At 34.6% G+C, this 26144-nt stretch overlaps 1 protein-coding gene across 5 annotated transcripts in view; it reads left to right on the forward strand.

Moving 5' to 3' along the window:
• Window positions 1–26144, forward strand: part of Akap7 (A-kinase anchoring protein 7) — a 132539-nt gene that overhangs the window by 19500 nt on the left and 86895 nt on the right. For all 5 annotated transcript variants that reach the window (XM_046449506.2, XM_046449521.2, XM_046449531.2 and 2 more), the window contains 2 exons: window positions 12576–12712; window positions 15662–15822. In XM_046449506.2, the coding sequence (XP_046305462.1) occupies window positions 12576–12712; window positions 15662–15822 (298 nt within the window). The remainder of the gene's footprint in view (window positions 1–12575; window positions 12713–15661; window positions 15823–26144) is intronic.

Here is a 26144-nt window from a genome sequence, read left to right on the forward strand (position 1 = left end):
AGTTTTGGATTTGGAACATTTCAGATTTTAGATGTTTGGATTTCAGGTTTTTGGGTTAGGGATGTTCAACCTGTACCAATTTAATATTACATACAGATTTATGGTAGAAATTTATTTAAGAATCTGAAAAATCAATGTGGTATGAATAATAGAAAATGGGAAGATGCCCATTAACTCATACTTGGAAACTATTAAGAGGGAAAACTAGTGTATCTAACTGAAATTACCAAAACCATGAGGTAGTAATTAAACTGCCTCAGGAAAGAATATCTCACATGGAACACATATTTTTATGTCTTGACCCAGTTTTTGAGCCAGATTTGAGTGAGTTTTATTTTGGGTCATAATCTGTTTGCTCAGGAACATTTTCAGGTAACTTTTTCCCATGTCTGCTTTTTAAGGCTTGCTAATGAATTTCTAAAAATCAAACTAAATTGAAATCAAATAAATATGAAAATGGTTTATTGGGTCATTCTAGGAAATATTGAATCTTGTGAAATACAGTTTAGTTGAGTGAAAAGATACATAAAAATACAAGAATATTTACCATACAAGATTTTAGATTTGATGTAGTAAAGAATCATATTTTGGTTTAACTGATACATATTTGATTTCTTTGGTGGGTGAACAGTGAAATTGTCTTTAAAAGTGTTTACATTGTATGAAATTTAGTGTAATCAGCTATTATTTATTAAAATATATCTGTAAGTTGTTTGGATAGGTTTTTTTTTTTTTTAAATTTAGGATTATATATACATATGGGAATTAGGAGAGGGCAGGAAGTCAGAGCTTCTTTACTGGACAGCCAGCCAAGGACAGGTTCTAAGGAAGCTGAATGGAAGATATTTGGAGCAGCTTCCCTGAGGATGTATGATTTGAAGAGAATTCAGGCTCTTTGTTTTGATTTGTTGTTTAGAAATTGTTTACCGTAATTTTGAAGTGTTTGATAAACACTTCTAGGTGTTGGTTTAGGTAGGCCATTCATTTATAGATCACCCTTCACACCTGTTTCTTTGCTCTCAGTGTAGACAGCAGCAACTCTGCATACCCTCTCCATCTGTCCCCATTTGACAGTCTGCTTCCAGTGAGAATTGGTGGGGTGATGTGATAAGACAGGGCAGGTGGGGGAGAGAGGCCATGAAGAAAGGGGATAGAGAAATTCTTCTGTCAATCACTTAGTTCCATGGGTGATTAGAGGAAGGGATGGAGAGAGTTGCCTGCAGCTGTTTCCCCTGTTAGCTGCTGTGGCCTAACTTACACTTGTCAGCTTCCGTGAGGTGTGTAAGTAGTGGAAAGCAGGGATGGGGTTGTTGCTCAGTGGTAGAGCACTAGCATAGCACATGAGAGGCACTGGGTTAGATCCTCAGCACCATATAAAAGTAAAATAAAATAAAGGTATCTGTCCAACTACAACTTAAAAAAAAATGGTGGAAAGGACATGGGCTTTGGGGTCCCACCGGCCTTGTTAGACTGCCAGGTGCCTCACAAACTCCACTATGGGAACTCATGTCTTTGAGTTTCAGTTTCTTCGGGTGATAATATTGACCTAAATTGATGTTGTTTCTAAACCTTGATTGGAACACGACATTTACCTGCTTATATTCTTCAGGATTTCCCCATGGGTACAGGATAAAGACAGTCTTCAGAGTGTGTTCTGGAAGGTTTTGCCTGTTCTGACCTTTCCATCCCAGCTCTTCTCTTTCTATTGAGCTCCTCTGTTCTTCCTTGGTCTTGCCAGGTTCCCTCTGCCCCAGGAAAAACTGTCTCAAGCAGGGAGTTTTTCTTCTCTCCTATTGTTTGTCTTAGTGGCAATATCTCAGTTCAGAAGTCTCCATTGTGACCACACTGACCAGGTTATCTCTCCCCAGTCCCCTTACTCCATTCTCCCTAGTTAAAGGTTTTTCTGTCATTTGTCATCCTTGCATCCTTTGTCACTTGTCTCCCTCACAGGTGTATTAATTCATTCTCAGTGCTTTTCTAAGAGTTGGGACATGTAAGACACACATGTACACATTTGTGTACACACACACACACACACACACACACACACTGTACACACATACACACAATGCTGTCCTTTGAGGGATAAAAGTTATAGCCAGATCTCTTTGTATCTGTAGTGCTAGGGACAGAACCCAGGTCCTCCCATATCCTAAGCAGGCACTTTATCACTCCAAGCACAAGAACTCTTAAAAAGAATAAATACAGTGTTACAAATGCTGGTTTCATAATTTAAGATGAATCGCAGATATTTGTTTTGGAGGAGTTTGGGTGGCATATAGTAGTGGGAAATGCAGGTTTATACTTCTCTCTCAAGAGACTTATTCTGAGGTAACAAAAAGCTTATATACAAATAAAGAAAGAGATATAGGGATTGGATTAGGAGATACATTTTATATCTTGAATGAGCACTTTTTTGTTTGTTTTAAAGTATCTAATGTTAATTTTCTTTTTAAACTGCTTATGAGCTTTTGTGGGAAAGCCTGGGAAAGAAGTACCATTTATAACATTGTTTCAATGGAAGACTGTATTCCAAGTTCCAATTAAGTGACCTGCAAACAAGCTTTTGGAAGCTGGTACATTCACAATGAGTTGCTCTACTTTTGGCCTCTACTTGTTGGCATCTAGTTTTAAAGAAAAAAGCATTCAGAATAAGACAGGCCTTTGATTTTAAACACATTCTTAGAAGTTTGGAATTCATTTTTTAATGGAAAATCTTGATTTCATATTTCAAGAAATAGAAAATGAATTAGAATGACTGCACACATATCTTAATTGGGAGTATATAAAATGTTTTCTTCATTAAACTGTACTTATACATTAAAAGTAAAAGGAGAAAAAATTTTGATGGGGTTATAATAAATCTGAAATGTTTCTTAAATGGCTAGAATTGTATAATTAGTAACCTAGCTGTTAAACATATGTTGGTTTTATATGCTTTGTTATGAGAGGTAATATGTTCGACAGCTTTCTGTCATTGTAAAAAATAATCTGAGATAATTAACTTATAAAGAGAAAAGTTCCATTTTGGCTCCAAAATTTTGGTTTTGAGATTCCAGTCCATGATTGAATGGCTTTGTTACTTTTGGGGCTGTGGCAAGGAGTGGTGGAAGCACAATAGTAGAGCTATGTTATAGCCAGGAAGCAAAACAGAGAAAGAGGAAGGGACTGGACTCCCACAATCCCCTTCACATGTACTCCCCCAGTGACCCAAAGACCTCTCACTAGGCCCTACCTCTTAAAGGTTCCACCGCCTCCCAGTACTGACATCCAAAGGTGAAGGCCTTTAACCCATGGGCCTTTGGGGTATTGTAACAGGTAATAACAGGTAATATGAGGTAAATCAACATTGAAAAATGAAAGGAATAATCAGCTGATGAAATTAAAAGTGTTTTTTTTTTTTTTTTGTAAATTTCTTACGTGTTAATTGAAAAAGGTGATTCTTTCAGGAGTTTAAAAAGCATTTAATTCTGTGTTTCATCATTTTATAATGTGAAAGTTTCTGGTTTTATGAAAATATTGAAGTAAATTAGGGAATTCAGTTCCCTTTTTAAAAATGTAACAGTAAAAGCATGTTATAGCATCATATTTATTTTAAGTGCTTCGTAGACAGAGAATATCCTATTTGAGGCTTTTTCCCTTTTCCTTTTACTTCAATTATTGCTATATCATTAGTTTTTCAGATTCTTTTCATGATTGTAGACAGACAAGAAAAATCAGAGTATTCAGCTTTGAAGAAAAGTTAGGCAGCATATATATTCTTTTTCTGGTAATGGGTATAGAACCCAGGAACTGAGTCATGGTAGGCAAATAAGTACACCACCACTGAGCCCCTGCCCCTTAGATAGTACACTGATATGATAATTCTTAATGGAGCAACAAATTTAGAAGCAATATATGTAACAGCTTGGAAAAATTCCAAGAATGATATCAAAAGATGAGGGCCAAGACATTCTACTGCTTTATACTAGAAATGTAACTCATCTCTGTCAGGCAGAAAATCACATTAACTTTATGTCCTTTTCTATGAGCTCATATATGCTTCAAGTCAATTACAAAGCTTAAAAGATGAAAAATGAATTTTCCAATTGCAGTATTTTTAGGCATGTGGAATATGGCTTAGTGATGCTGTTTAGCACGTGAGAGTCTTTTTATTTTGATAACTTAAATTACTCAACAAATGAAATATGTAAGATTTTAATGAAATTTTAAATTTTTATACATATCTTTCAATGTCATATTTAAATTTAACTTTATAGTATTAATTTTTAGCAATGTACTTTGTGCCCTACTGCCAATGACTGGGGATTATAGTGACAGATAAGCTTTAATTTTTTTGTAGAATTTTAAATAGTGACTAAAAATTAGTTTCCTTTGGACCTTGATGACATTAGTGTTTTTAAAAAATGACCTATAGATAAGACTCTGAAGTATTTTTTTTCTTTGACTTTTTTAAGAATGTAATTAGGAATAAAAAGCATTTTAAGAAAATTTTGGGGCTGGGATTGTGGCTCAGTGGTAGAATGCTCGCCTAGCATGTGCAAGGCCCTGAGTTCGAACCTTAGCACCACATAAAAATAAATAAATAAGTAAAATAAAGGTATTGTGTTCAATTACAACTAAAAAATAAATATTAAAAAAAGAAAATCTTAAAATGATATCAAGGACTATATAAATTAATCTAAAGCATCGAAGCATAGTTTAGAAATATATTGCTTAATTAGGTTAACTAAAAAGTTTTCGTAGGTTTGAGGTTAATTCTGCACTATAAGTACTATGTGACTTCAGAGAAATAAGTCTCCAAAGTATTTTATAGCTTTTTATTTGCAATTTTATAAGCTACTGGATAATTTGAAGATATTAATGGTCTAAAACTATTTTACCATGTAAGGCATTTTACTATAATGTGAATATACAAATGCATGGAATTGTGAACATTGTCTTGAATATATATATAATTTTTTTGAGTTTAGAATGAAGGCTAAGTTATTATGATCATGTGAATGTTCTACCCACTAGATGGAAGTAGAACCCTTCCCCCTTATTGTGGCAACCGAAAATATATCCAGGTATTGCCAAATGCCCTCTGCGAGAGAAGCTTGCTATGGTAGAGAACTAGATTTTGATAGTATCGGCAGTGTTTTATGCCATGTATTAGGTAAAGAATGTAGTGCTTACAAAGTTTTTTCAGAGATCTTTTTTTATATGATCTTTAATACAGTCTTGTAAATACAGCAATGCAGATTTTATTATTCCTGTTATACAGTTGAAGAGACCAAAGCTCAGTAAGACTAGGTAACTTGTATGGGATCACACCTTTGGCAGACCTGGGGGTCTGGGGTTAAGTCCAGGACACCTGACTTGAGTCCATGACCTTTAATTTACATTACTCTGTATTATATAACAAAGTTCTTACTCTAACCCGTTTTTTTCATGATAAATGTAGTACCAGCTAAGATCTTAAGACGTGATTATATTAGTGTGAGGCTTGACTTTCTGAGCACCTATGATGTACTTGATACTGGGTTAGGTCCTTTTCATATGTAGCTGGGTCCACTTGAGCTGCTCTCTTATTCCCTTAAACCAGTCTCTGCACTTTGTTGTATCTGGAAGAAACTAAAAATTCGAATTTAAACTCATTGCAGAGTAATAATGTGGACTTAGGCTAAAGGCATTTTTAAGAGAGAGCTAATGTGTTTCATTTCATAGTGTCTTAGTTGATTTTGTGCTGCTACAATGAGGACTTGAGATTGGATAATTTTAAGAACAGAAATTTCTTAACACTGCTAGAGGCTAGAAATCCAAGGTTGAAGAGTGGGTGTCTGTAAGAGTCTCTTGCTGTGTCATCCCTTGATGGAAACTAGAAGGAGAGGGGGAGAGAGGGGGCGGGAGGAAGGAAGCAAGCAAGCAGGAAAGAGCCAAACTTACCCTTTTATAAAGAACCCGCTCCCCTAGTAATGACATTAATCCATTTATGAGGGCAGTGCCCCATGGTCTACATACTTCCTGTCAGGCCCCACCTTCTAGCATCACCTCTTTGGGGATCAAACTGCCAACACATGAACTTTGCATTCAAACTATAGCACATAGTGTTCAGTGAGACTTTTTAAAAATCCACTTTAAATGTTTCTTTTCTCTTGATGTTTTATTTTTTAAGTTAGTACTCACATCTCTGCCTTTTCCCTTGATCCTTTCAAAAACAAAGGAGAAGGAAAGAAGGAAGAAAGAAAGAGAGGGAGGGAGGAAGTCTTTATCATGCTGTTGACCTTTTCCTTTACTCGCTGCTCTCTCCTGGATCTTTTCTTCTAGGTGCTTTCTTCATGTATTGTGTTTATCCTTCTCTGAAGCTCCTCTGCTTTTCTGGTGTGTATGGTCTTGACGAGATTTTTTAAATTGGTTATTATTTCTCATATCTGCACCTGCAGATTGGCCGAGTGGTTATGGTTTAAATTAGTAGGAATAATAAACATTTTATGTATTTGATAAAATAACCCATGCATGCCCTTACCAATATAGTATGATTGGTTTCCAAATATGTCCTGTGCATTGATCTATCCAATAAATAAAACTGTTGTTTATTTTGTATAGTGAAACTATAGAAGCATTCCATTATCTTTAAAGTTTCCATTGAATTAATGTCTAGTTTTAGTGAGTTCTTTGATGATGTGATTGAGGGTATCATGGTCACGCTCTGATTTTATATCTATGTCATTGTATATAGGATTCCAGTCTCCACAATCTGTGTCAAACCACAGAGGAAATCAGGAGTACTGCCTAGATTAGGCCGATTTCCACTAAGATTTTCTATGCACAGATATAAATTGCCAGTAATAAAATCAATAGGAGTTATAGTGTCTCTTTGACTCTCTTGTTTTTTTCCCAGTGCCTAATCAGTTGATTATTAATATCAACTGACTTGCCAAGAACATGATACCAAACTTTTCATAAATCCAGCTTCCTGAATTCCTCACCCAAGTGCATATGGGAGCAAGTTCTATTATTCGTTATGATTCTTTTCATTCTTCTAGATGATTATGTAGCCTGCAATTGCTTTGTTTAGTGAGAGTAGTTAAACTTTGAACAGTAAATGTTCCTTTAAAATAGCAAAAGTTCCTCATAAAAATTAAAGTTTAAGCTTGAACATTTTGTGTTAATGCCAAACCAAATGAAGTCTTAGTGGACAGAGATGGGAGGGAAAATGGAGTCTTAGTTCATTATTTTAGGAAAGCTTTCTACTTTTTGATGTCATCTTCTTCTAGGGAAGGCCTAATTTTAAGTCATTTGTAGGTTGCAGACCCAAAGCCTAGGGGAGCTTGTTAGTTGATAGATAAGAATGCAAGGGTCAAGACCTTAAAATTTTGCTTTAGTGTGAATAGTTAGAACCTGGTATGGTTCCTTTCAATGAGGCTTGAGAAAAGTTTTTACTCTGATGTCATTTCCAAAGACCTAGTCTACAGGTTCTAGGTCAGGGAGAGGCTGATCATTATTAGTAGACAGTTCATAGAAAACTTCTTTTACCTGGTAGGAATATATTGTGGCACAGTGCACCAAGGCCTTGCAATATTGAGTCATATAAAAGCTAACAAGTGCAGGGGACATACAAGGTTCTACTATCAAAGCATAGGCCTTACAGTAAATATTTAATAAGGATCAGTTTTTTTTTCTCATATGAGTTGATCTAATTGCCTTTGAGAGCAGTGGTAAAACTTTTGACCAAGATAATCCAGTTGACTTGTTGGTTTACTTAATTTCAGTTTCAAGATATCATTTGTCTGTTCAGCCTTTCCAGAGGATCTAAGAATGATAAGGGGAATGATAGTGCTTTTGGGTAAATATAAAATCTCATTTAATTGTTTGGAAACCTGTTCAGTAAGTGGATTCCCCTGTTGTAGGAGATCTCTCCAGGGATTCCTCACAAAGGAAACACAATTTCTAATAATAGTTGTTCTACTGTTGTGGCATCAGCCTTTCCACAAAGGAAAGCTTCATTTCATCCTAAGACTAGGCATTTGTCACAAGAACATACTGATGTCCAATTGTTGGTGGTAATGGAATGAAATCCATCTGTACATTTTTAAGTGGTCCAGCACGTGGTAGAAATATACCCACTTGAATCCTTAATGGTTTTTCTGGGATTATGAGTTTGCCAGGAAAAACACTAGTTATAACCATGTTTCCTGATTTAGAATAATCACTCCATCAGTATTTTTTCATAGTTTGGATCATTTTTCTATTTTTTTTTTTGGTGTGCACACCCTTTAACATGTCAACTTTAGGAACTCAGGGAGGACCTGTGACTGTCTAGGCACTCAGTGAGTCCTTGTTTTGCATTAAATTTGCATCCTTTTTGATACCATTTTTATTGTTCCAACTTAGGTACACATCCTTGTGTATTCAACAAATTACATAAGTAATTTGATTTGGATCAACTTTATGGAGTTCTTTCAAGTTCCAATTTAACATTTTCAGAACTGGAAGACTGAGCAGGAAAGTCTGCTAATGTGTTTCCTTGATATTCAGGTTCATTTTTTATGAGTATGAGCTTCAATTTTAATAATAGCAACCTGTGAGGGCAACAGAATAGGTGAAAGAAACTCATCCACTCTGGCTCCATTTTTGATGGGGGTACTACTAGCATTTATAAAACCTCTTTGTTTTCCAAGCTTTCCAAAGTCATGGACCACTCTGAAACATATTTATGGGCTGATAGGAGATTGATTTGTGTAAGGCTTATAACAAGCTGTAATAAAAGCATATAATTCTACAGGTTGTGATGACTTAAATTATGGAAGAATTCCCTTTTCTATTAGTTCATTTTGAGTAGTTTCAACATGTCCAGCTTGGTATTTTCCTTCTATATTTTTGGTGTAAGATCCATCAACAGAATATATTAATTCAGGATTATTTTCTGCCATGTTTCTGAGGCAGGATTCCCAAAGTCTCATTATTACGATTGTGAACAACTAGTTAAAAGGTTTTGGATAAACTGGAGCCCTAAAGCCAGAGGTTGTATCAGGCCAATTTTAATTGATTGAATTTCTGTTCATGATTATCTTCCCTTAGCAAAGGCTCTGGGACAGAGTTTTGTGTAAGTTCATGTAAAGGAGAAACCAGCAAAGAGAAACTTTGGTTAAGATCTGTAGTAGCTGTCAAATCCACAGAAGCTTTTTTTTTTTTTTTTTTTTTTTGGTACCAGGGATTAAACATAGAGGGGCTTTACCACTGAACCATATACCCAGGCTTTATATATTTTTTTGAGACAGGGTCTCACTAAGTTGCTCAGTGTCTCTCTAAATTACTGAGGCTGGCTCTGGCCTAAAGATTGGGATCTTCCTGCCTCAGTCTCCTGAGTTGCTGGAATTATAGGCATGTGCTACAGTGCCCAGTTCCACAGAAGCCTCATATTTTAGTTGCATGTTTAGGGAAACCTGGATTGTCTTTATTCTTTTGGGTCAAAGTAAAATTCCTCTGCAGTCAGATATTAACACAAACAATGGACCTTTTCTTTAGAGAACTGAAGCTTTTCCATGGACTAAACTTCTGAAACTGTGAGCCCCAAGTAAATTTTTTCTCCTTTAAGTTGTTCTTATCAGGTATTTTGGTCACAGCAACAAAGAGCTGTGTAACATTCACTAAGAGGTTTTTTTTGTTTTTGAGGACAGGATTTGAAGGATTCCTTATCCACCAACAGTACATGATTCCCTACTGATTTTGATTTAGTTTCCCTGTGTTTATTTAAGGGTATTACTCAAGATAAGTTATTAGAGAATCCCTTGGAGCCCCATCAATATTGATTTCAATCTTTGTCAAGCCTTCAGAAGTTTCCTCTACTGGGGAACAGTCTATGCCAAAAGGTGAGGTTTTTCATAAGACAGATGTGAGAGTGGACCATCTTCTCCAGTGGTGTGATTCTTTACAGTGATAACAGACAACATTTCAAGGTACAGGGCTTCTTCTTTTAGGACCTACTTTTGATTCTGATATGTACCAGGAGGTCCTCTTGGTTTTTTGTCTCCATGGCTGTGTAGCTGTAAAGAGCCTTTGGATTCTTTTAGTATTTAAACTTTCTTGTTTATAGAATTTTTCTCAAAAATGTTCTGCTACTATGACTGATTCAGCCATAGCAGTGTTTTCTTATCAGGTCACCAGTACTGGTCCAAGGCCCATTAGTGAGTAAGACTGTAAGAGCCACCTCAGTTCCTTAGCATCCCATAAAAAGAAAAAAAAGATATTGTATCCAAAAAAAAAAAAAAAAGTTTTTTTTAAAAGAAATATTTCCTGCTTTTAAGACCAGAAGACCAGAATGCTTAACAAATGACATTTCTAACCTAGCCCTGTAATCAGACTGACTCATCTTTTTTTCTGTTTACATGATTGAATAATAGACCATTCTGTCTTTTATGAGAAGACAATGGGGATTGTTTTTCTGGCATCTTTTGGGCCATTCCAAGAAGTAGCTCTTGAAGGGCTGTGGATACATTTCTCAGGTTTATCCTATCCTGCCTGAAAGTAGTGAGCACAGTAGGCGCAGTGGGCACCTTTTGCTGGATTCCCTGAAGCTCCTGGCAGTCACCAGGGGTCTCTTTTGAATATCACCACTGCCACCAAACTATAAGAGGAAAATCTGGGACACAATAAAATTTTAACAAGTTTGAGAAAGAAACAATTCATGAATTGGGAGTGCCAGACTAAGAGAGATTTAGTGTTTCTGTTTCATAGTGTTAGAGATAAGTATTTATAGGAAAAATATGGAAGCAAAATAATGAAATTATTTGATTGGGTGCAGTTACAAAATTACCTTTTTTGGTTTATAATGCCAGAACATCCTTGGCATGTCATATACATGTCACATAATCATGTATTGGTTGGCTGTTATGATTGTCTGAAGTTAATTTGTTTCTATTTAACATAAGCAGAAAGAAGGACTCACTAGTGTTGTTTGCTTAGGAATTTTTCAGACTTGGTTTCCATTTGAATTTTACTTTAATACTTCCTATCATGAAAACACCATTTTCTTTGTTAGTCTTTCAGATTATAAGGAATAGAGATGGCTGAGGTTATTTTAGATGATATGGATTTTTGTAAAGGTACACAGTGTTACAGAAAAAACTTTTCATGCCACTTGTTAAAGATGGCAGGGGAGACTTTATTCAAAGGAGCCATGGAGATAGATACAGAGGCCATTGCAACAGGGTCTTGTGTTGGGGAGAGAAATTTGGCTCAACTCTGACTCTAGAACGAAAGAAGAAGGCGGGATTTACAACCAAAGAGCTAGGATTGGGGTCACTGGATAGAAGATTACTAAGAGGAAAAACCAAGGATAAGGTGTTTCTGGCTAAACCCATTTGACAGAATGGTTATTGTCTGCAGGCCATGGTGAGAAGATATCTAAGGTATTGTGGGTAGTCAGATACTAAGGGTGGGGGATTTTTTCTAAAGTGACTTCATTAAATTTATGTTCAAAATGGTTCTACAAGGACAAAGAGAGAAGCTCAAAATTGGGCCTACTCAAGCAGCCAACTCAGAGGAGCCTGCCTAAAGTTTAGTTACAGGAGAGAGTCTTTGTCAATGGGAAGTCAGATCCCAGGACAGCATCTCATGATTTGCCCAGTCACATTCCACAAATAATGGGAACATTGTTTAGGATAAAGCAGCTACTCTCATATCAGAACAGCCTGCTGTGCTCATGATTCAGTTCTGACTTATCTCTGCTTTTCTATGCTCTGTTCCCATTACCAGTCCTTTCTTTTCTGTTTCTTTCTTAGTAATTCTGTTGTTTCAGGGCTTTTGTGTACTCCCTTTTCTCTGGGTCTGCTATTTTATATTCAGACTACTCTCTAGATTGTTCACATTTGGACTTTGACTAGAACTGAATCTAGCCTGAAGTGAAGCAGAAGTAGGTTCTAAGAGTGGGAGCAGATGAAGGTCCTGGTCTCTGGGGGTTTCACCTGGGTGCAGACTTTACACTTCTCCTAACATTTGCATTTGAACTTCTTTTAACTCTATTTCCATGGTTATGCCACTCCTCAAATGTCAGGAAAAATGACAGCAGTCATTCTTGTTAAAATTATGTCTATCCTAAAAAATTTTAAAGGCTATGAGGAATAGGTTCTCAGACATAATCACTTGGAGACAGATAAATATTACTTCTAACAGAAAGAATGTTGTCTGCTGGTTTGACCTTTCTATGACAAGAATAAAGCTTTCTTCTTAGAAAAGATCATAATTAGTGAGTCATACCCTGTATCACAGGGACAAATTTCTAAAAAGATACTTGACCATTGAGATTTTTTTCTATTCAACCAGTGACCCAGCTGAAAAATAAGGATGTTAGGTTCAATGTTCTTAAGATGGTTAAGCATTTTGTGACTTTCTATACTAATACATCATATTCAACCATGCAAGTCAACTATCTAGCATATGTGAACAAGTAAATAATTATAAACATTTGTTTGGTTGCTGAATTTTGACATTGTTCTAATTTGAGTGGTTGCTTATTTTCCTCTTGATTTACAATTTGTCATACAAAAGTTTTGCTTACCTATTTTTTGTTTTTGTTTTCCATGTGTGATTAGATTATAGGAGGAATTAAGATCCTGCAAAATGCAATAATACAACAAGATAAGCAACTGGCCAAAGCAATGGTCAGTGATGGTTCCTTTCATATTACCCTGCTAGTGATGCAGTTATTAAATGAAGATGAAGTAAACATGTGAGTAATGTATTTTCTTGATTATTATTTTCTAAATTATTACCTTAATGTGGGTAAACATAGGAGAACCTAAAGAGGTATTGAAATTCTAAAGAAGTATTCTTTGTTGTAATCTATCCCCAAAATTATATTGTTATAATAATCCATGTACAGAATTAACTAAATAAATATTTTTCTTAAATTAGAATTTTCACCTTTTGTTGTTGTTATCAAATGGTAGTTCTTGGTTATGTGGGAGATTTGCCCATGTTAATTATATAAGCAGTCTGGAGTTGATTCTGGAATCTAGGTTGAGATTCTAGGTAAAAAAAACTGAAACTATGACACAGCTGCCTTTTGTTAGCTGCCTGACTTTGGGCAAATCATTTATTTTTTTGATAGATGGAGAAAACCATAGTACCAATACACAAAGGGGCTCTTAGTATAGGGTCTGGCATATATGAGGCACTAGATAATTGGTGACCATTAGAGCTGCCATTTTTATGTGAGTGAACTATTTCAGTTTGACCTCAGTCATTTTTAGAGTCCCTGTACTCCATCCACACCCAATTCAGGATCATGCCATAAAGATCAGATATATGTCATTGGTTACTACTTTCCAATCTGGGTGGAGAAACCTTACTCTTTCCCAGTTCTGTGGGACACTCTGTGCTGATGATTCTCCCTTTTCTTATTAACTGTTTCTCATTATATGAAGCTCAAGCTTATGCTCTTTGGGAAGTCAAAGCCAGATGAATTTGCAGGTTACTTCTGCTTTCTAGCTTGAAATATAAATAAATAAATAAATAAATAAATAAATATCTCCTAAGGGAATGAGGAACAAGGCTTGAATTAGGAAGGGAGTGAGGAAAAAGTAAAGTAAATGAGAGAAAACAAAATAAATTAAAAAATATCCAGAAACAGTTTGAATCTTGGAGTAATATCCTTTACACAATAGAATCTCATGTCTCTAGAGATCAGTCTTCTAATCTGTCATAAGCTGATCTGTACCCAACAGCGGCCTTGAATACTTTGCAGGGCAGAGAGGACAGAGATTTTTACGTGACTCAATTTGGATGATCACTTTGCTGTGATGCTCTTGGAGAAGCCAAAAAGTATAGCACAAAAAAGCAAATGGCTGAGGGGAGTAGTGCCCTCTTTGTGTTAGGTCTTCTAGGTTTCTTTAAAAAAAAAAGTATGAAATTTGCTGTTTCTGGAAAGTTTTAACCTTTCTCATGGCCTGCCTTGGCATATAGTTTTATTTAAAATGAATGTGTTGAATTCCTCCAGTTTGTGATAGATGAGCCGGAAGTGGCTCTTCTGTTTTCACACGCCTTAACTCACAGCACACAGCAAAGCACAATATTGAATTAGAAGTATGTGCACTGTGTCCTTTTGAATGACCATAAATACAATAAGGTAAGACTGGATTTAGGATGTATATTTGGAGGTACCATACATTTACAAAGCTGTTCTAAGAAGTGTTATATTGACATGATGTTATGACAGAGAAATGAGTATGAAAGTCATGAGAGAAAATCAGTTAAAAATGTTCCAAGGAACATTAGAAATATGAAAGATCTATAAAAATACATAAATACCATATTTTTTCATGCATTTGGTGAACAAATCATTGATCAAGATAATTTAATGATGGTTTATCCAAAGGATGTTTTTGTATAGTAAGAGCATGCTTATTTCTTTTTTAAGTAATTGCTGCCCTCTAGTGAGGTCTTAATTTTTTTCTCATAATAAAGTACTATACCAAAATTCTGTTCAATATGGAAATAATGTATTCTAATTTTCAAAATATTCAAAATCTGATGTCTAATTCAACAATATAGTAAATACTTATCTTTATGAGTAAAGTAGATTTGAAACAGAGTAACTCTAAATAAAATAGACTAAACAACTATATCAAGCATATAGCTACAATTGGGAAATATAATTAGACAATTTATTTGAATCCAAATACCATAAATTATATTGTTATAGAGATTATTATATTTTAAGAATAATGTATGTTAAATTTTAATAGAATGCCTTGCAAATAGTACTGTATTAGTAGATATTAATACTTTTATAAGAATTCTAGAACTTTTCAAATAATCTAATATAGGTTATTATAGGTACTTTGTTTTTTTTCCCCTTTGGATATATTATTAGTAATCTTTTTGAGTTGTGTATGCACTATTTCCTTAGTTAAAAGTTCTTGATGGACTATAAAATGGTATTTACTTTCATTTTTTAATAGCAATTATAATTACATAAAGATTTAATTTGCTTATATAGTTTTTTTTAAAAATTAATATTAGTTTTGGGGCTAAGGTTGTGGCTCAGTGGTAGAGTGCTTGCCTAGCATGTGTGAGGCACTGGGTTCAATTCCTTTTTTTTTAGTTGTTGATAGACGTGTATTTATTTTTATTTATTACATGCAGTTCCGAGAATCAAACCCAGTGCCTCACACATGCTAGGCAGATTCAATTCTTAGCACCACATATAAATAAATGAATAAAATAAAGGTCCATCAATGTCTAAAAAATATTTAAAAAATTAATATTAGTTTTGTGCAGGGTGCAGTGGCACACACCTGTAAACCCAGAAACTTGGGAGGTTGAGGCAGGAGGATTCCAAGTTTGAGGCCAGCCTAGGTAATCTAACAAGATCTCAGCAACTTAGCAACATCCTATCTCAAAATTAAAAAATAAAGAGAATTCGGGGACTGCAAAGTACCACTGGTTTAATCTCCAGAAAAAAAAAAAAAAAAAAAAGAAAAGAAAAAAAAAAAAGAAATAGTTGATGTTAGTTTTGATCATATAGGATAAATCTAGAAGATATTTTTTGTTTTAAAATAATTAGTACAAATATAAAAGTAATTTATCTTTCTGAAATGAATTACTTTGTTGTTTAATTGGTTTTGTGTATTTTATTACTTAACACGTTACTGAAAAAGAAATTGTTTCTTACCAGTGGTATTAATGCACTTTTGGAACTAAAGCCATGCATAGAAGAAATCCTCCAAGGCAAACATTTGACTTTGCCCTTTCAAGGGATTGACACTTTTGGAAATCAGGTTGGCTTTGTGAAGCTGGCAGAAGGAGACCACATAATCCCACTTCTGGAGATAGCAGGTAAAACAAAAACACACTCATCTGTTGAAGAAGCATTTTTTTTTTCATTTTTGTGATAGAAATGTGACATCTTTTAATTTTTGGGAGGCAGTAAAACCTCATTTTGTAGGTGAGCTGTTTTGATATTTGCTTGTGTATGTACAAGTAAAACCTCATTTTGTAAGTGAGCTGTTTTGATATTTGCTTATGTACGTACATGGTTAAATAAAGGGTCTGAAAAGTTATCTTGATTCTTGGGCCTGAAGAATATGTTAATTTGGGGGCTTACTTTTTCTCTTCATAAGGTTGAAGGATCCCAGTGCTTATCATGACATTTGACATATAATTGGTACTTTATAAGTATTGAATGAGTGAATTAAGAATCATCAATATATAGACCTTTACAAAATTTAAAAATTTTGAGGCAGGGTCTCCAAAAATTTCTGAGGCCAGACTTAAACTTGAGATCTTCCTGTTTCAGCCTCCTAAGTAGCTGAGATTATAGGCATACACCACCTTTCCACTTGATACTATGTTGCTTCTATGCAGTTTAATAATTGCTCATTAAAAATCCCACCTTTAATTGAGGAAAGCTTGGAATAAAGATTAGTTTTCATTGTTGGCAAGTTTTCTTTTGTGCTCTTAAGATATATGTGATGGATGTTTTATGAATGTCAGTGTTTATTTATAGACCACGATCATCATTCATTCTAGTTGAAAGTAATGACCAGTTGTACTGTTCAGTATGTGGTTTAAGTTTTCTAAGTTTATTATCCATTCAGGTATATCAAATATAGAGTTATTTAGTTATCTTTTTAATAGAAGATTTTTGTTATTTCCTCGAAGTGTTGTTACACAAGAGCATTTCATTTGGATTGTGAATGTAATATTCACTATTGATTACTGGTGAAACATTCATTTTCATTTTACTAAGGTTTTTATAAATTTATTCCCTCTAAATTAATTTCTTCTACATAATGTTGGGTTCCAGGAATTACACTTTGGTAGGAATAATTCATTCCTTCAATATGGCAATTAACTAACACCAATGAGATGGATGGAATAGAAAACTTGAAAAAAAGTGTTCCTGTCCTCTAAGGAGCTAGCAGTATTGTGCAGAAATAAATAAGTAAGCAGTTATAGTGCAACACTGCCTGTACATAGAGGCAGGTGCAGAGTTTTTTGGGCAAGCAGGAGAAAGGATCTGTATTGAGGAAGGTTTCATAGGTCATGTAGCATTGAACTGAGGTTTGAAGGTAAGTAAAGTCTCTTTGGTTGAGCATATTGGAAGAAGATATCCAGGAAGAGGGAAGAGCATGTGCAAAGAAATTCGAAGTACATTTAGGTACTCACAAGTAGTTTAGTTTTACTGGAGTATAAATTACAAATCTAGGGGTATCAGTAAAATGAGATCCATATGTGAAGGGAAAAATGAAAGTGAAATAAGGGCTTGAGGGGAAGTGGAGAAAGTTTGGAATAGTGAGCAAGAGAAATGGAAGGTGAAAATTATTAAGCAATGTGTAGTGGGATTGCAGAGCAATGCAAAATATGTGTTTTGGATGAGATTCCAAAAATTTATAATTTGTTTTTTTCTCAGGTAGTATTCTAATATTTAGGTGTGGGAGTGAAAAGGGGAAACCAAATTACCTCATACTTGAGCCTTTGCATGGTAGATGTGTTAAAACGACAAGGGATCAAAGATCCAGGAGAGTGGTTGAATGTTTAATGTATATATTAGGAATGCAATGAAGTCTAGATGGGACTGATTCTTGGAAGAAGAATGGAGCAATAGGACTGAAGGTTAGTATTAGTAGAAGGCTAGGAGTGAGAGAGTTAGAAGGATTAAAAATTTGGACCAGAGAGCAGTATATTGGATTTTAAGAATTTAAGAAATTTCTGGGTAATAGGGGAAACATTTTTTCTTTAACTTCACAAAGAAAAAGAAATGACATGAAGAAGTTTTAAATATAAGGCAGAAAAATTATTGAAACTCATTATAGAGTTCAGCAAGGTTGTTAGATACAAGATCAATATACAAAAATGGTAAATAATTAAAATATCTAATTTTCTAAGTGACATTATTTACAATATTGGCAGAAACAATTATAATGTGTAGGAATAAATTTACCAAAGATATGCAAGAATTTTATTTTGGCTTATTATTATGCAAGTAAAAATATCTTGGCTTTTGTATCTTTATCAGGTACATTAGTTACAACACTTTTTTCATTTTCTCCTTTCCTTTTTCATTTGTTGCTAGAGCATCTCTCTTCTTAAGAACTACTTTTCTACACCAAGCTAGACTGTTACTGAAAGCTTGGTCCTTGTCCCCAGTGCCAATCTAATAGTGAGGACACAGTTTTGAGAAAAAAGGAAAAAGAAGTTTTATTGCTTTGGTAGCAAAGGATAAACACAAGGGACTTCTGTCTCAGAGGCTCTGATTCTGACCATTATGGGGAACAGAGGGCTTTTAAAGAGATGATTCAAAGGCTACATTTCAGATGTGCCATGTCAGAGGGAGTAATTCATGTGTGGCCTTGAGATATAGTCATTTCTTAGATCTTCTGGTACCATCCCTGAAATCTGAATTGCTTCATCCCTATGAGGTGTATTTCTGGAGGACAGATAAGTTGGCCTAAGATGGGAAGAAGAGTATTCTTGCTTACCAGTCCCCACCTTGGTTAAAGAAGGAGAGAGGGAGAAGAGAAAGGAAGTCAGTGCCTTTCAGTTTTAAAATAAGCCACAAGGGTTATGTCCAAAGCATGTATTGGACCCCTGTTACGAGACAGTAAGAAAATTACATATATATGTAGACAAAATCATGTCAGTCTTTGCAGAATTAATATTACAGAATTGGCTTTACCATAATTTTGGCTTATACTGATTATTTTATAGGGAAAAAATTTGTGGAAATTTTCTGTGTTCAATTTAAGGTGTTACTTTAAAATATAAATGTTGATTATTTAAATAATGTGAAATTTTATTAGAATATTGTTTTATTGGGCTGGGGATGTGGCTCAAGCGGTAGCGTGCTCACCTGGCATGTGTGCGGCCCGGGTTCGATCCTTAGCACCACATACAAACAAAGATGTTGTGTCTGCCAAAAAAAACTGAAAAATAAATATTGAAACTCTCTCTCTTTCTCTCTCTCTCTCTCTTAAAAAAAAAGAATATTGTTTTATTTACTTAGTACCAGGGACACTTTACCACAGAGCTATATTCACAGACCTTTCTTTTCTTATTAATTAATTTATTTTAATTAGGTGTATATGACAGCATAATGCACTTTGATTCATTGTATACAGTTGCAGCACAAGTTTTCATATGTGTAGTCATACATGTTCCTAGAGTAATGATGTCCATTTCATTCCACCACTTTTCCTGCCCCCATGCCCTCTCTCCACCCTCCACAGACCTTTTTAAAATTGTTTTAAAATTTTGAGACAGGGTCTTGCTAAGTTGCCCAGGTTGACCTCAAACTTGCCATCTTCCTGCCTCAGCCTTCCAAGTAGCTGGATTATAGGTGTGCACTACTGTGCCCAGTAAAATATTTATTTATTTTTAATCTAGTATCAGGTCTGATGCCCTTGAAAAAGAATTTTTTTTAAATCTAATGAATGTTGAATATTTAACTTGTTTTTTGGAGTTAGAATTATTGCCTGAAATCTTAGAATTTGGTTTATGATTCACTTTAAAATATAGGAATCAATGTCCTTCTTTCTGTGCACTTTCCTTGTACCTAACTTCATCTTGTCTTTCTAGTTTTAGTCTCCCTTTGTTTCTTTTTTCTTATTTTGAATGTATTTATCTTATAGTGTATATTTCTTTGAAGTCATCTTAAATCCTATTTTTGGGTAGGGCAGAACAAAGTGTGTGTAAACAAACAAGAAAACAAATAAGCAATGTTTACTAGTCAAGTAGGACTTAAAATCATTAATTGGCCGAGGAGAAGGTGGCTCATAGAGTTTTAATGGCAAATCATTTAGGAACTGATGCCCACAGTTAACATCCTTAATCTGTTTTTCCTGATTACTCTGGAGAAAATGCTAGACTTAAATCTTTTCTTTTGCAATATAAATACCACTGTACTCAAGAAACACTTCTAATTAGTCATTCATACATTGTTCTTTTAAATAATTCAATGGGTGCTTGCAACATTGAGAATTCCATCCATTCTTTGCAAATATTCTCACAAAACCATTTTCCAATATTGATGAAAGATCCATTGTGTACTGAGGAATGTGAAGTCTCACCAGCTTTCCATACAATGTGAACCCAAGAAAATTAGTTTGTAATTTTAGCAAAGGCCACTGCCTCTGTAATTCCTTTTTTAATTCCAAGGATATTAAGTACTGTTGCTTAAGTATATTTATGTTTTTCTAAAAATTCAAGAAAATGTTATAAAAAATGGAAAACAGAATTCCATTCCCCTTGTGCAGTCATTGTTTGTTATACTTGCTTTTCATCTCTTATGTGGATACTGTACTTTTACTTTTTGGGGACTCAAAAAACAGGGTGAAATGATTATGCAGGGGCAACAATTCAATTAAGTGGTAAAATACAATTCTATGATAGTTTTCCCTGGAATCAATCCAGATACCCCCCAATAGACAAATGGATTAAGAAATTGTGGTGTATATATACAATGAAGTTCTATGCAACCATAAAAGAAGAATGAAATTATGGCATTTGCTGCTACATGGATGAAAATAGAGAATATCCTGCTAAGTGAAATAAGTCAAACACAGAAACTCAAAGGTCAAATGTCATATGTGAAAACTAGTGTAAAACAAAGGAAAGGGGGGATAGAATAATATAAAGAACTGATCAAATATAAATTAACAGATGAAAGAAAATAAGTCAAGTAAAGGAAGGAAAATGGAAGATGGGAGGGAGGATGGAAGGGAAAAGGGGGACCATAAACTGGAATCCATTTCCATGTACATGTGAGTTTTTCGGGATGATGTCAACTACTATGTATAACTATAAAGCTCCAATAAAAAATATAGATTTCTTATAAATGTGCACATTTGAGTCCCCAAATTGGCTTTTGTCATGTTATTGTACCATGGTATAATTTTGTTCTTCAAGCCTGTTAGAAGGTAAACAAAGCAGCCATCTATTCACCATTGGCAATGTGGGTGCACATTTGTCTCCTTGCACACTATGAACTGCAGCCTAGAATTCTCTGTGCATGGACATTGTCAATATTATCTCCCAAACTGATTTGCGTGGTTTGTTAGAGTGCTATAGTGCTAATGGTAAACACATTTTATATGAGTGGCACTGAGGATGATATGTGAGATAATAAAGCCAATGATAGTGACACAGAATCTTCAGACAGAAGATTAAGTTTTGTAAGTCCATACTTCACAGCACTGTGGTAAATTTTCTCAAGTATAATATTTCAACTATAATACACAGATCAATAATAATCTATGTGATAACTTTTTCCCCCAAGTCAGAAAAATGTTTGCTAAACTGTCATGATGAAATGATTGGCATAGATTTGTACTACTCAGTTTTAATATATATTCATGAGTATTCTGTGCTTCCTAATCTTGCACCAAATATGGTTTAGTAATAAATGATTTATTTATTTATTTTTGGCACTGTGGATGAACCCTGGGGTGCTTTACCACTGAACTATATCCCTAGCCCTTTTTAAATATTTTTTATTTTGAAACAGGGACTTGCTAAGTTGCTGAGACTGACCTCAAACTTGTGATTCTCTTTTCTCAACTTCTCAAGTTGCTGGGATTACAGGTGTAAATCACCATGCCTGACAGTAATAAATGATTTTTAATTTACACCAGTGTAGTTTTGTTTTTTTATTAGAGCATTATAGTTATACATAATAGCTAGGTTAATTTTTTTTAAAAATTTATATTTTAGTTTGAGGTGGACACAATATCTTTATTTTATATTTATGTGGTGCTGAGGATTGAACCTATTGCCATCATGAGTGACAGGTGAGCACTCTACCACTGAGCCATAACTCCAGCCCCAATAGCTGGGTTAAGTTTTTTTTTTTTTTTTTTTTTTTAAATTAGCTACATATGACATTACAATGATCTTGGCAATTCATACATTTGAATCAATTGGGGTATAATTTCTTATTTTTCTGATTGTACAGATTGCAGAATCACATTGGTCATACAGTCACCTATATGGGTTAAGTTTTTACATAATAATACTTACATGGAATTTGATTTACTCCATTTCAGTTCTCAGGGCCTACCCCTTTCCCTCTCTTCTTTATCTTCTATTCTATTAGCATCCTTTTACTCATTTATTTATATAAACCCAGATGCTTTATTTTTGATTGGTGCTTTATATATATGCATAAAGATGGAATTAATTTAGGTATATTTAAATATACACATACAGTGATTTTGTTGAAGTCATTCTGCTTTTCTTTCCCTTTCCAGTCCCTCCTTGCTTCCTCTCTTTCTGTTTCTTCTCTTCAACTGATCTGATTCCCTATATCTTTATGATATTTCAATCCCCACCCCTACACCCCCTGATTTTGCTCTGGCTTCTACATATGACAAAAAACATTTGACCCTTGATTTTCTAAGTCTGGTTTATTTCACTTAGCATAATTTTATCCAGTTACATCTGTTTACTTGCAAATGCCATAATTTCATTCTTCTTTATGGCTGAGTAGAACTCCACTGTGTATGTATACTATATTAATCCATTCATCTATTGTTGAGCATCTGGGTTGGTTTCATAATTTGGCTTTGTGAATTATGCTGCTGTAAACATTGATTTAGTTGTAGCAATTAGTATGTTGATTTTAATTCTTTTGGATAAAACCAAGGAGTGGAACAGCTGGGTCATGTGGTGGTTCATTCCTAATATATATATATATATATATTTGAATAGTTACATTTAATTTAGTTTAAATATTACACAATTTATACATGTGTCAAAATATCACATGGAATGACATTAATAAGTGTACATTTTATGTTTCATAATATCAGTTAAAATTAATTTTAAATGAATAAATAACGTTCATTCCTAGTTTGAGGAATCTCCACACTGCTTTTCAGAGTGGTTGTACTAATTTGCAATCTCACCAACAATGTACAAGTGTATCTTTTTCTCCATATCCTCATCAGCATTTATTATTATTTGTATACTTGATAATTGCTATTCTGAGTGGAATGAGATAAAATCTTCGTGTAGTTTTGATTTGAATTGCCCTAATTGCTAGACATATTGAACATTTGTTCTTGTATTTGTTGGCCACTTGTGTTTCTTCTTTTGAGAAATTATCTGTTTAGTTCTTTTTCTAATTTATTTATTGTGTTATTTGGTTTTTTTTTGGTGTTAAGTTTTTTGAGTTCTTCATAGATTCTGCATATTAATCCCCTGTCAGTGGAGTACCTGGCAAAAAAATTCTGCCATTCTGTAGAATCTTCACACTCTTAATCATTCCCTTTTTTTGTACAGAAGTTTTTTAGTTTGATGGCATCCCACTTACTGATTCGTGGTTTTATTTCTTGATTTTTAGGGATCTTGTTAATAAAGTTGATGACTGCACCGATACAAAGAGTATTGACCCTATTTTTTTTTTTTAATAGTAGTTGCAGAGTTTTTGATCTGCCTGGATTTGACTTTTTGCAAGGTGAAAGATAGGGATCTAGTTTCATTCTTCTATAAACATATATCTAATTTCCCTAGCACCATTTGTTAAAAAGCCTATATTTTTTCTCACATATATTTTTGGCACCTTTTCAAGTATCAGATGAATATAAGTATGTGGGTTTGTCTTTGTGTCTTCTGTTTCTGTTTCATTGTTTTTCATGTTTATTTTGAAGCCACAGCATAGTCTTTTAAAGCTTCACATAATGGTATATTTTTGCAAAAATATTTGGCATAAATCTGCTTTGATTATGCAATTAAATATGATATATAATGCCACCCTGGCTCCACTTCTAGTCCAGCCCTTATTTAGCAACCATCCCTCTACAAATTTTGACACCCCTTGCCAAGAGGTTGTACTCTCCTTCTCTCTATAGATAACCCACATTTTCTCTTGAATGTGTTTTCCTTACTTTATCCCAAAAGCTTCTTCCTCTCAAGATAGCCCACTTTTTTCCTTGAATGTATCTCTTTTTGTCTGTGTCTCTGACTGTTGTGTGCTGAAATTCTTTTCTCTTACACATGACAGGCAGCCCCTTGTCCTGAGTTAAGGTCCCTCTCTTTGGGAACTCCTCAGAACTCTTGTGCCATAACTTTTAGAAGAATATATTTCAATGACAAGAGCACTATACTTCTAAAAACTTTAAAATATAAGCTACATGTGTACGTGTGTATATATATATGCCTACATAGGAATGTCAACAAAGGAGAGATATCTCTGGGTAGGATACTCAGAATTACCAGAGAAGGGAAGAATTTGACTCAGGACAAGTGGGGTCCTTGATGTATGAGATGGAAGAGAATTTCTTCATGTGTCATTAGAGGGACAGAGATTATTTAGGAAAGTACAGAACACACAGTCAATGGAGAATACAGGCCATCTCAAAGAGTGAGGTGTGTTTTCATGGTTCCCTGTTCTTCTTTTAAAGGAAACTTGGTGAGGGGTAGGTATGCGAAGGTATGTAGGTGTGATATCAGTCTGATAATCTTAAAATGATTTATGGTGGTCTGATAATTCTTAGGATTCTTAGGATCCTTAGGCTGATGAGGACCTAAGGATCAATAGATAATGCTGAAAAGTTTCCCAAATTATAGGCTTCTCATAATATTGTATCTCTCTTTGCCTAATCTGTTTATTGGGGGCTAATTAACAATGCCTAAGGTAATTATCCTAAGTATGGTATTTTATGGTAACTTTAAGATTTATAGATTTCCCAGAAATTTGGTAGTGACAGGCTTGGAAAAATATGTGGAACCTCAGATTAAAATTATATTTTCTTGTCCTTCCTTTATGTCTTCTTAATATGTATTTTAAAATTTATTTTATCCTATTTCATCTCAAAGAGATCCAAGCCCCCATCTTTGCTCCATATGTACCTGTGGGTTTATGGTGGCAGCTGGTTGAGGGAAGAGGTCAGCTAGTTGACAGAGGCTCTGTGTCTCAGCTTCCTACCGTGACCCTGAGTGATCTTGTTTTTCAGAATAAAACAGCATCTTTCCCTTTCCTAGCATTACCTTAATTTTTAGGATTAACAAGGTATAGAAAATTTAGGCATTTACATGGCATTTCTCCACATTTTATAATGACGAAATTGCCCTGAAAAGCTTTTTGCATAGAAATGGATATGTGATTTTATTCATCTTTTTAGCTAAATGCAATTTTGTTAAGAAGGTTATTAGATTGAGAGATTGCCAAAAATTTAGCCTGCTGAAATTATAATGGTTTTGTGAATCTTGTTTCAAAATGAGAAATGTGTCCTTGGTTAGCATGATAAAAGATTCCAAGTACATTTATCTTATAAAAGTAAAAATGAAAGGTTTTTAGGATGTTCATTTGAACATTATGCTTTCTCTTAGTTTGGATTGTCGTTTTCTCTACAGGTGCAGAAAACTATTTTTCTATTCCTGGTGGATAATATGTTAAGTCACTGGTATCTTTGGGTCCTTATCGGTTGCTTTGTTTGTTTATTTACTTTAATTAGGTACATATGACAGCAGAATGCATTTTGATTCATTTTTCACAATTGCAGCACAACTTTACGCTTCTCTGGTTGTACATGATGTAGTGACACACCATATGTGCAGTCATACATGTACCTAGGGTAATTATGTCCATCTCATTCCAGCTCCCATGTCACCTCCCCATCCCAACCTCCCCTTTGCCCCAACAAAGTTACTTCATTTTTCCCATCCTCCCCGCCATTATGGATCAGCATCCACTTATCAGAGAGAACATTTGGCCTTTGTTTTTTTTTTTGGATTGGCTTAATTCACTTAGCATGATATTCTCCAACTCCATCCATTTACCTGCAAATGCAATAATTTTATTCTCTTTTAATGCTGAGTAATATTCCATTGTGTATATATACCATAGTTTCTTTATCCATTCATATATTGAAGGGCATCTAGGTTGCTTCCATAGTTTAGCTATTGTGAATTGAACTCCTGTAAACATTGATGTGGCTGCGTTACTATAGTATGCTGATTTTAAGTCCTTTGGGTATAGACTGCCCTTCCTCTTTCATGTGTAATTATCTTATTTGTTCTGGGGGCTCTTCTCTGTTGTTGATGTATGTGTAGATGTTAAGGGGTCGGACCTGAGTTCCTTCTCTTGGGTCCTTGTTTTTGGTTTGGGGCTTTTGTCTCTTCACTTCTTTGAGTTGGAGTAATGTCAGGGAATGTTTAGT

Source organism: Marmota monax, unplaced genomic scaffold, assembly GCF_021218885.2.
Source record: "Marmota monax isolate L192 unplaced genomic scaffold, Marmota_monax_Labrador192_F-V1.1 WCK01_AAM20220418_F8-fsc00030, whole genome shotgun sequence".
Lineage (NCBI taxonomy): Eukaryota > Metazoa > Chordata > Mammalia > Rodentia > Sciuridae > Marmota > Marmota monax.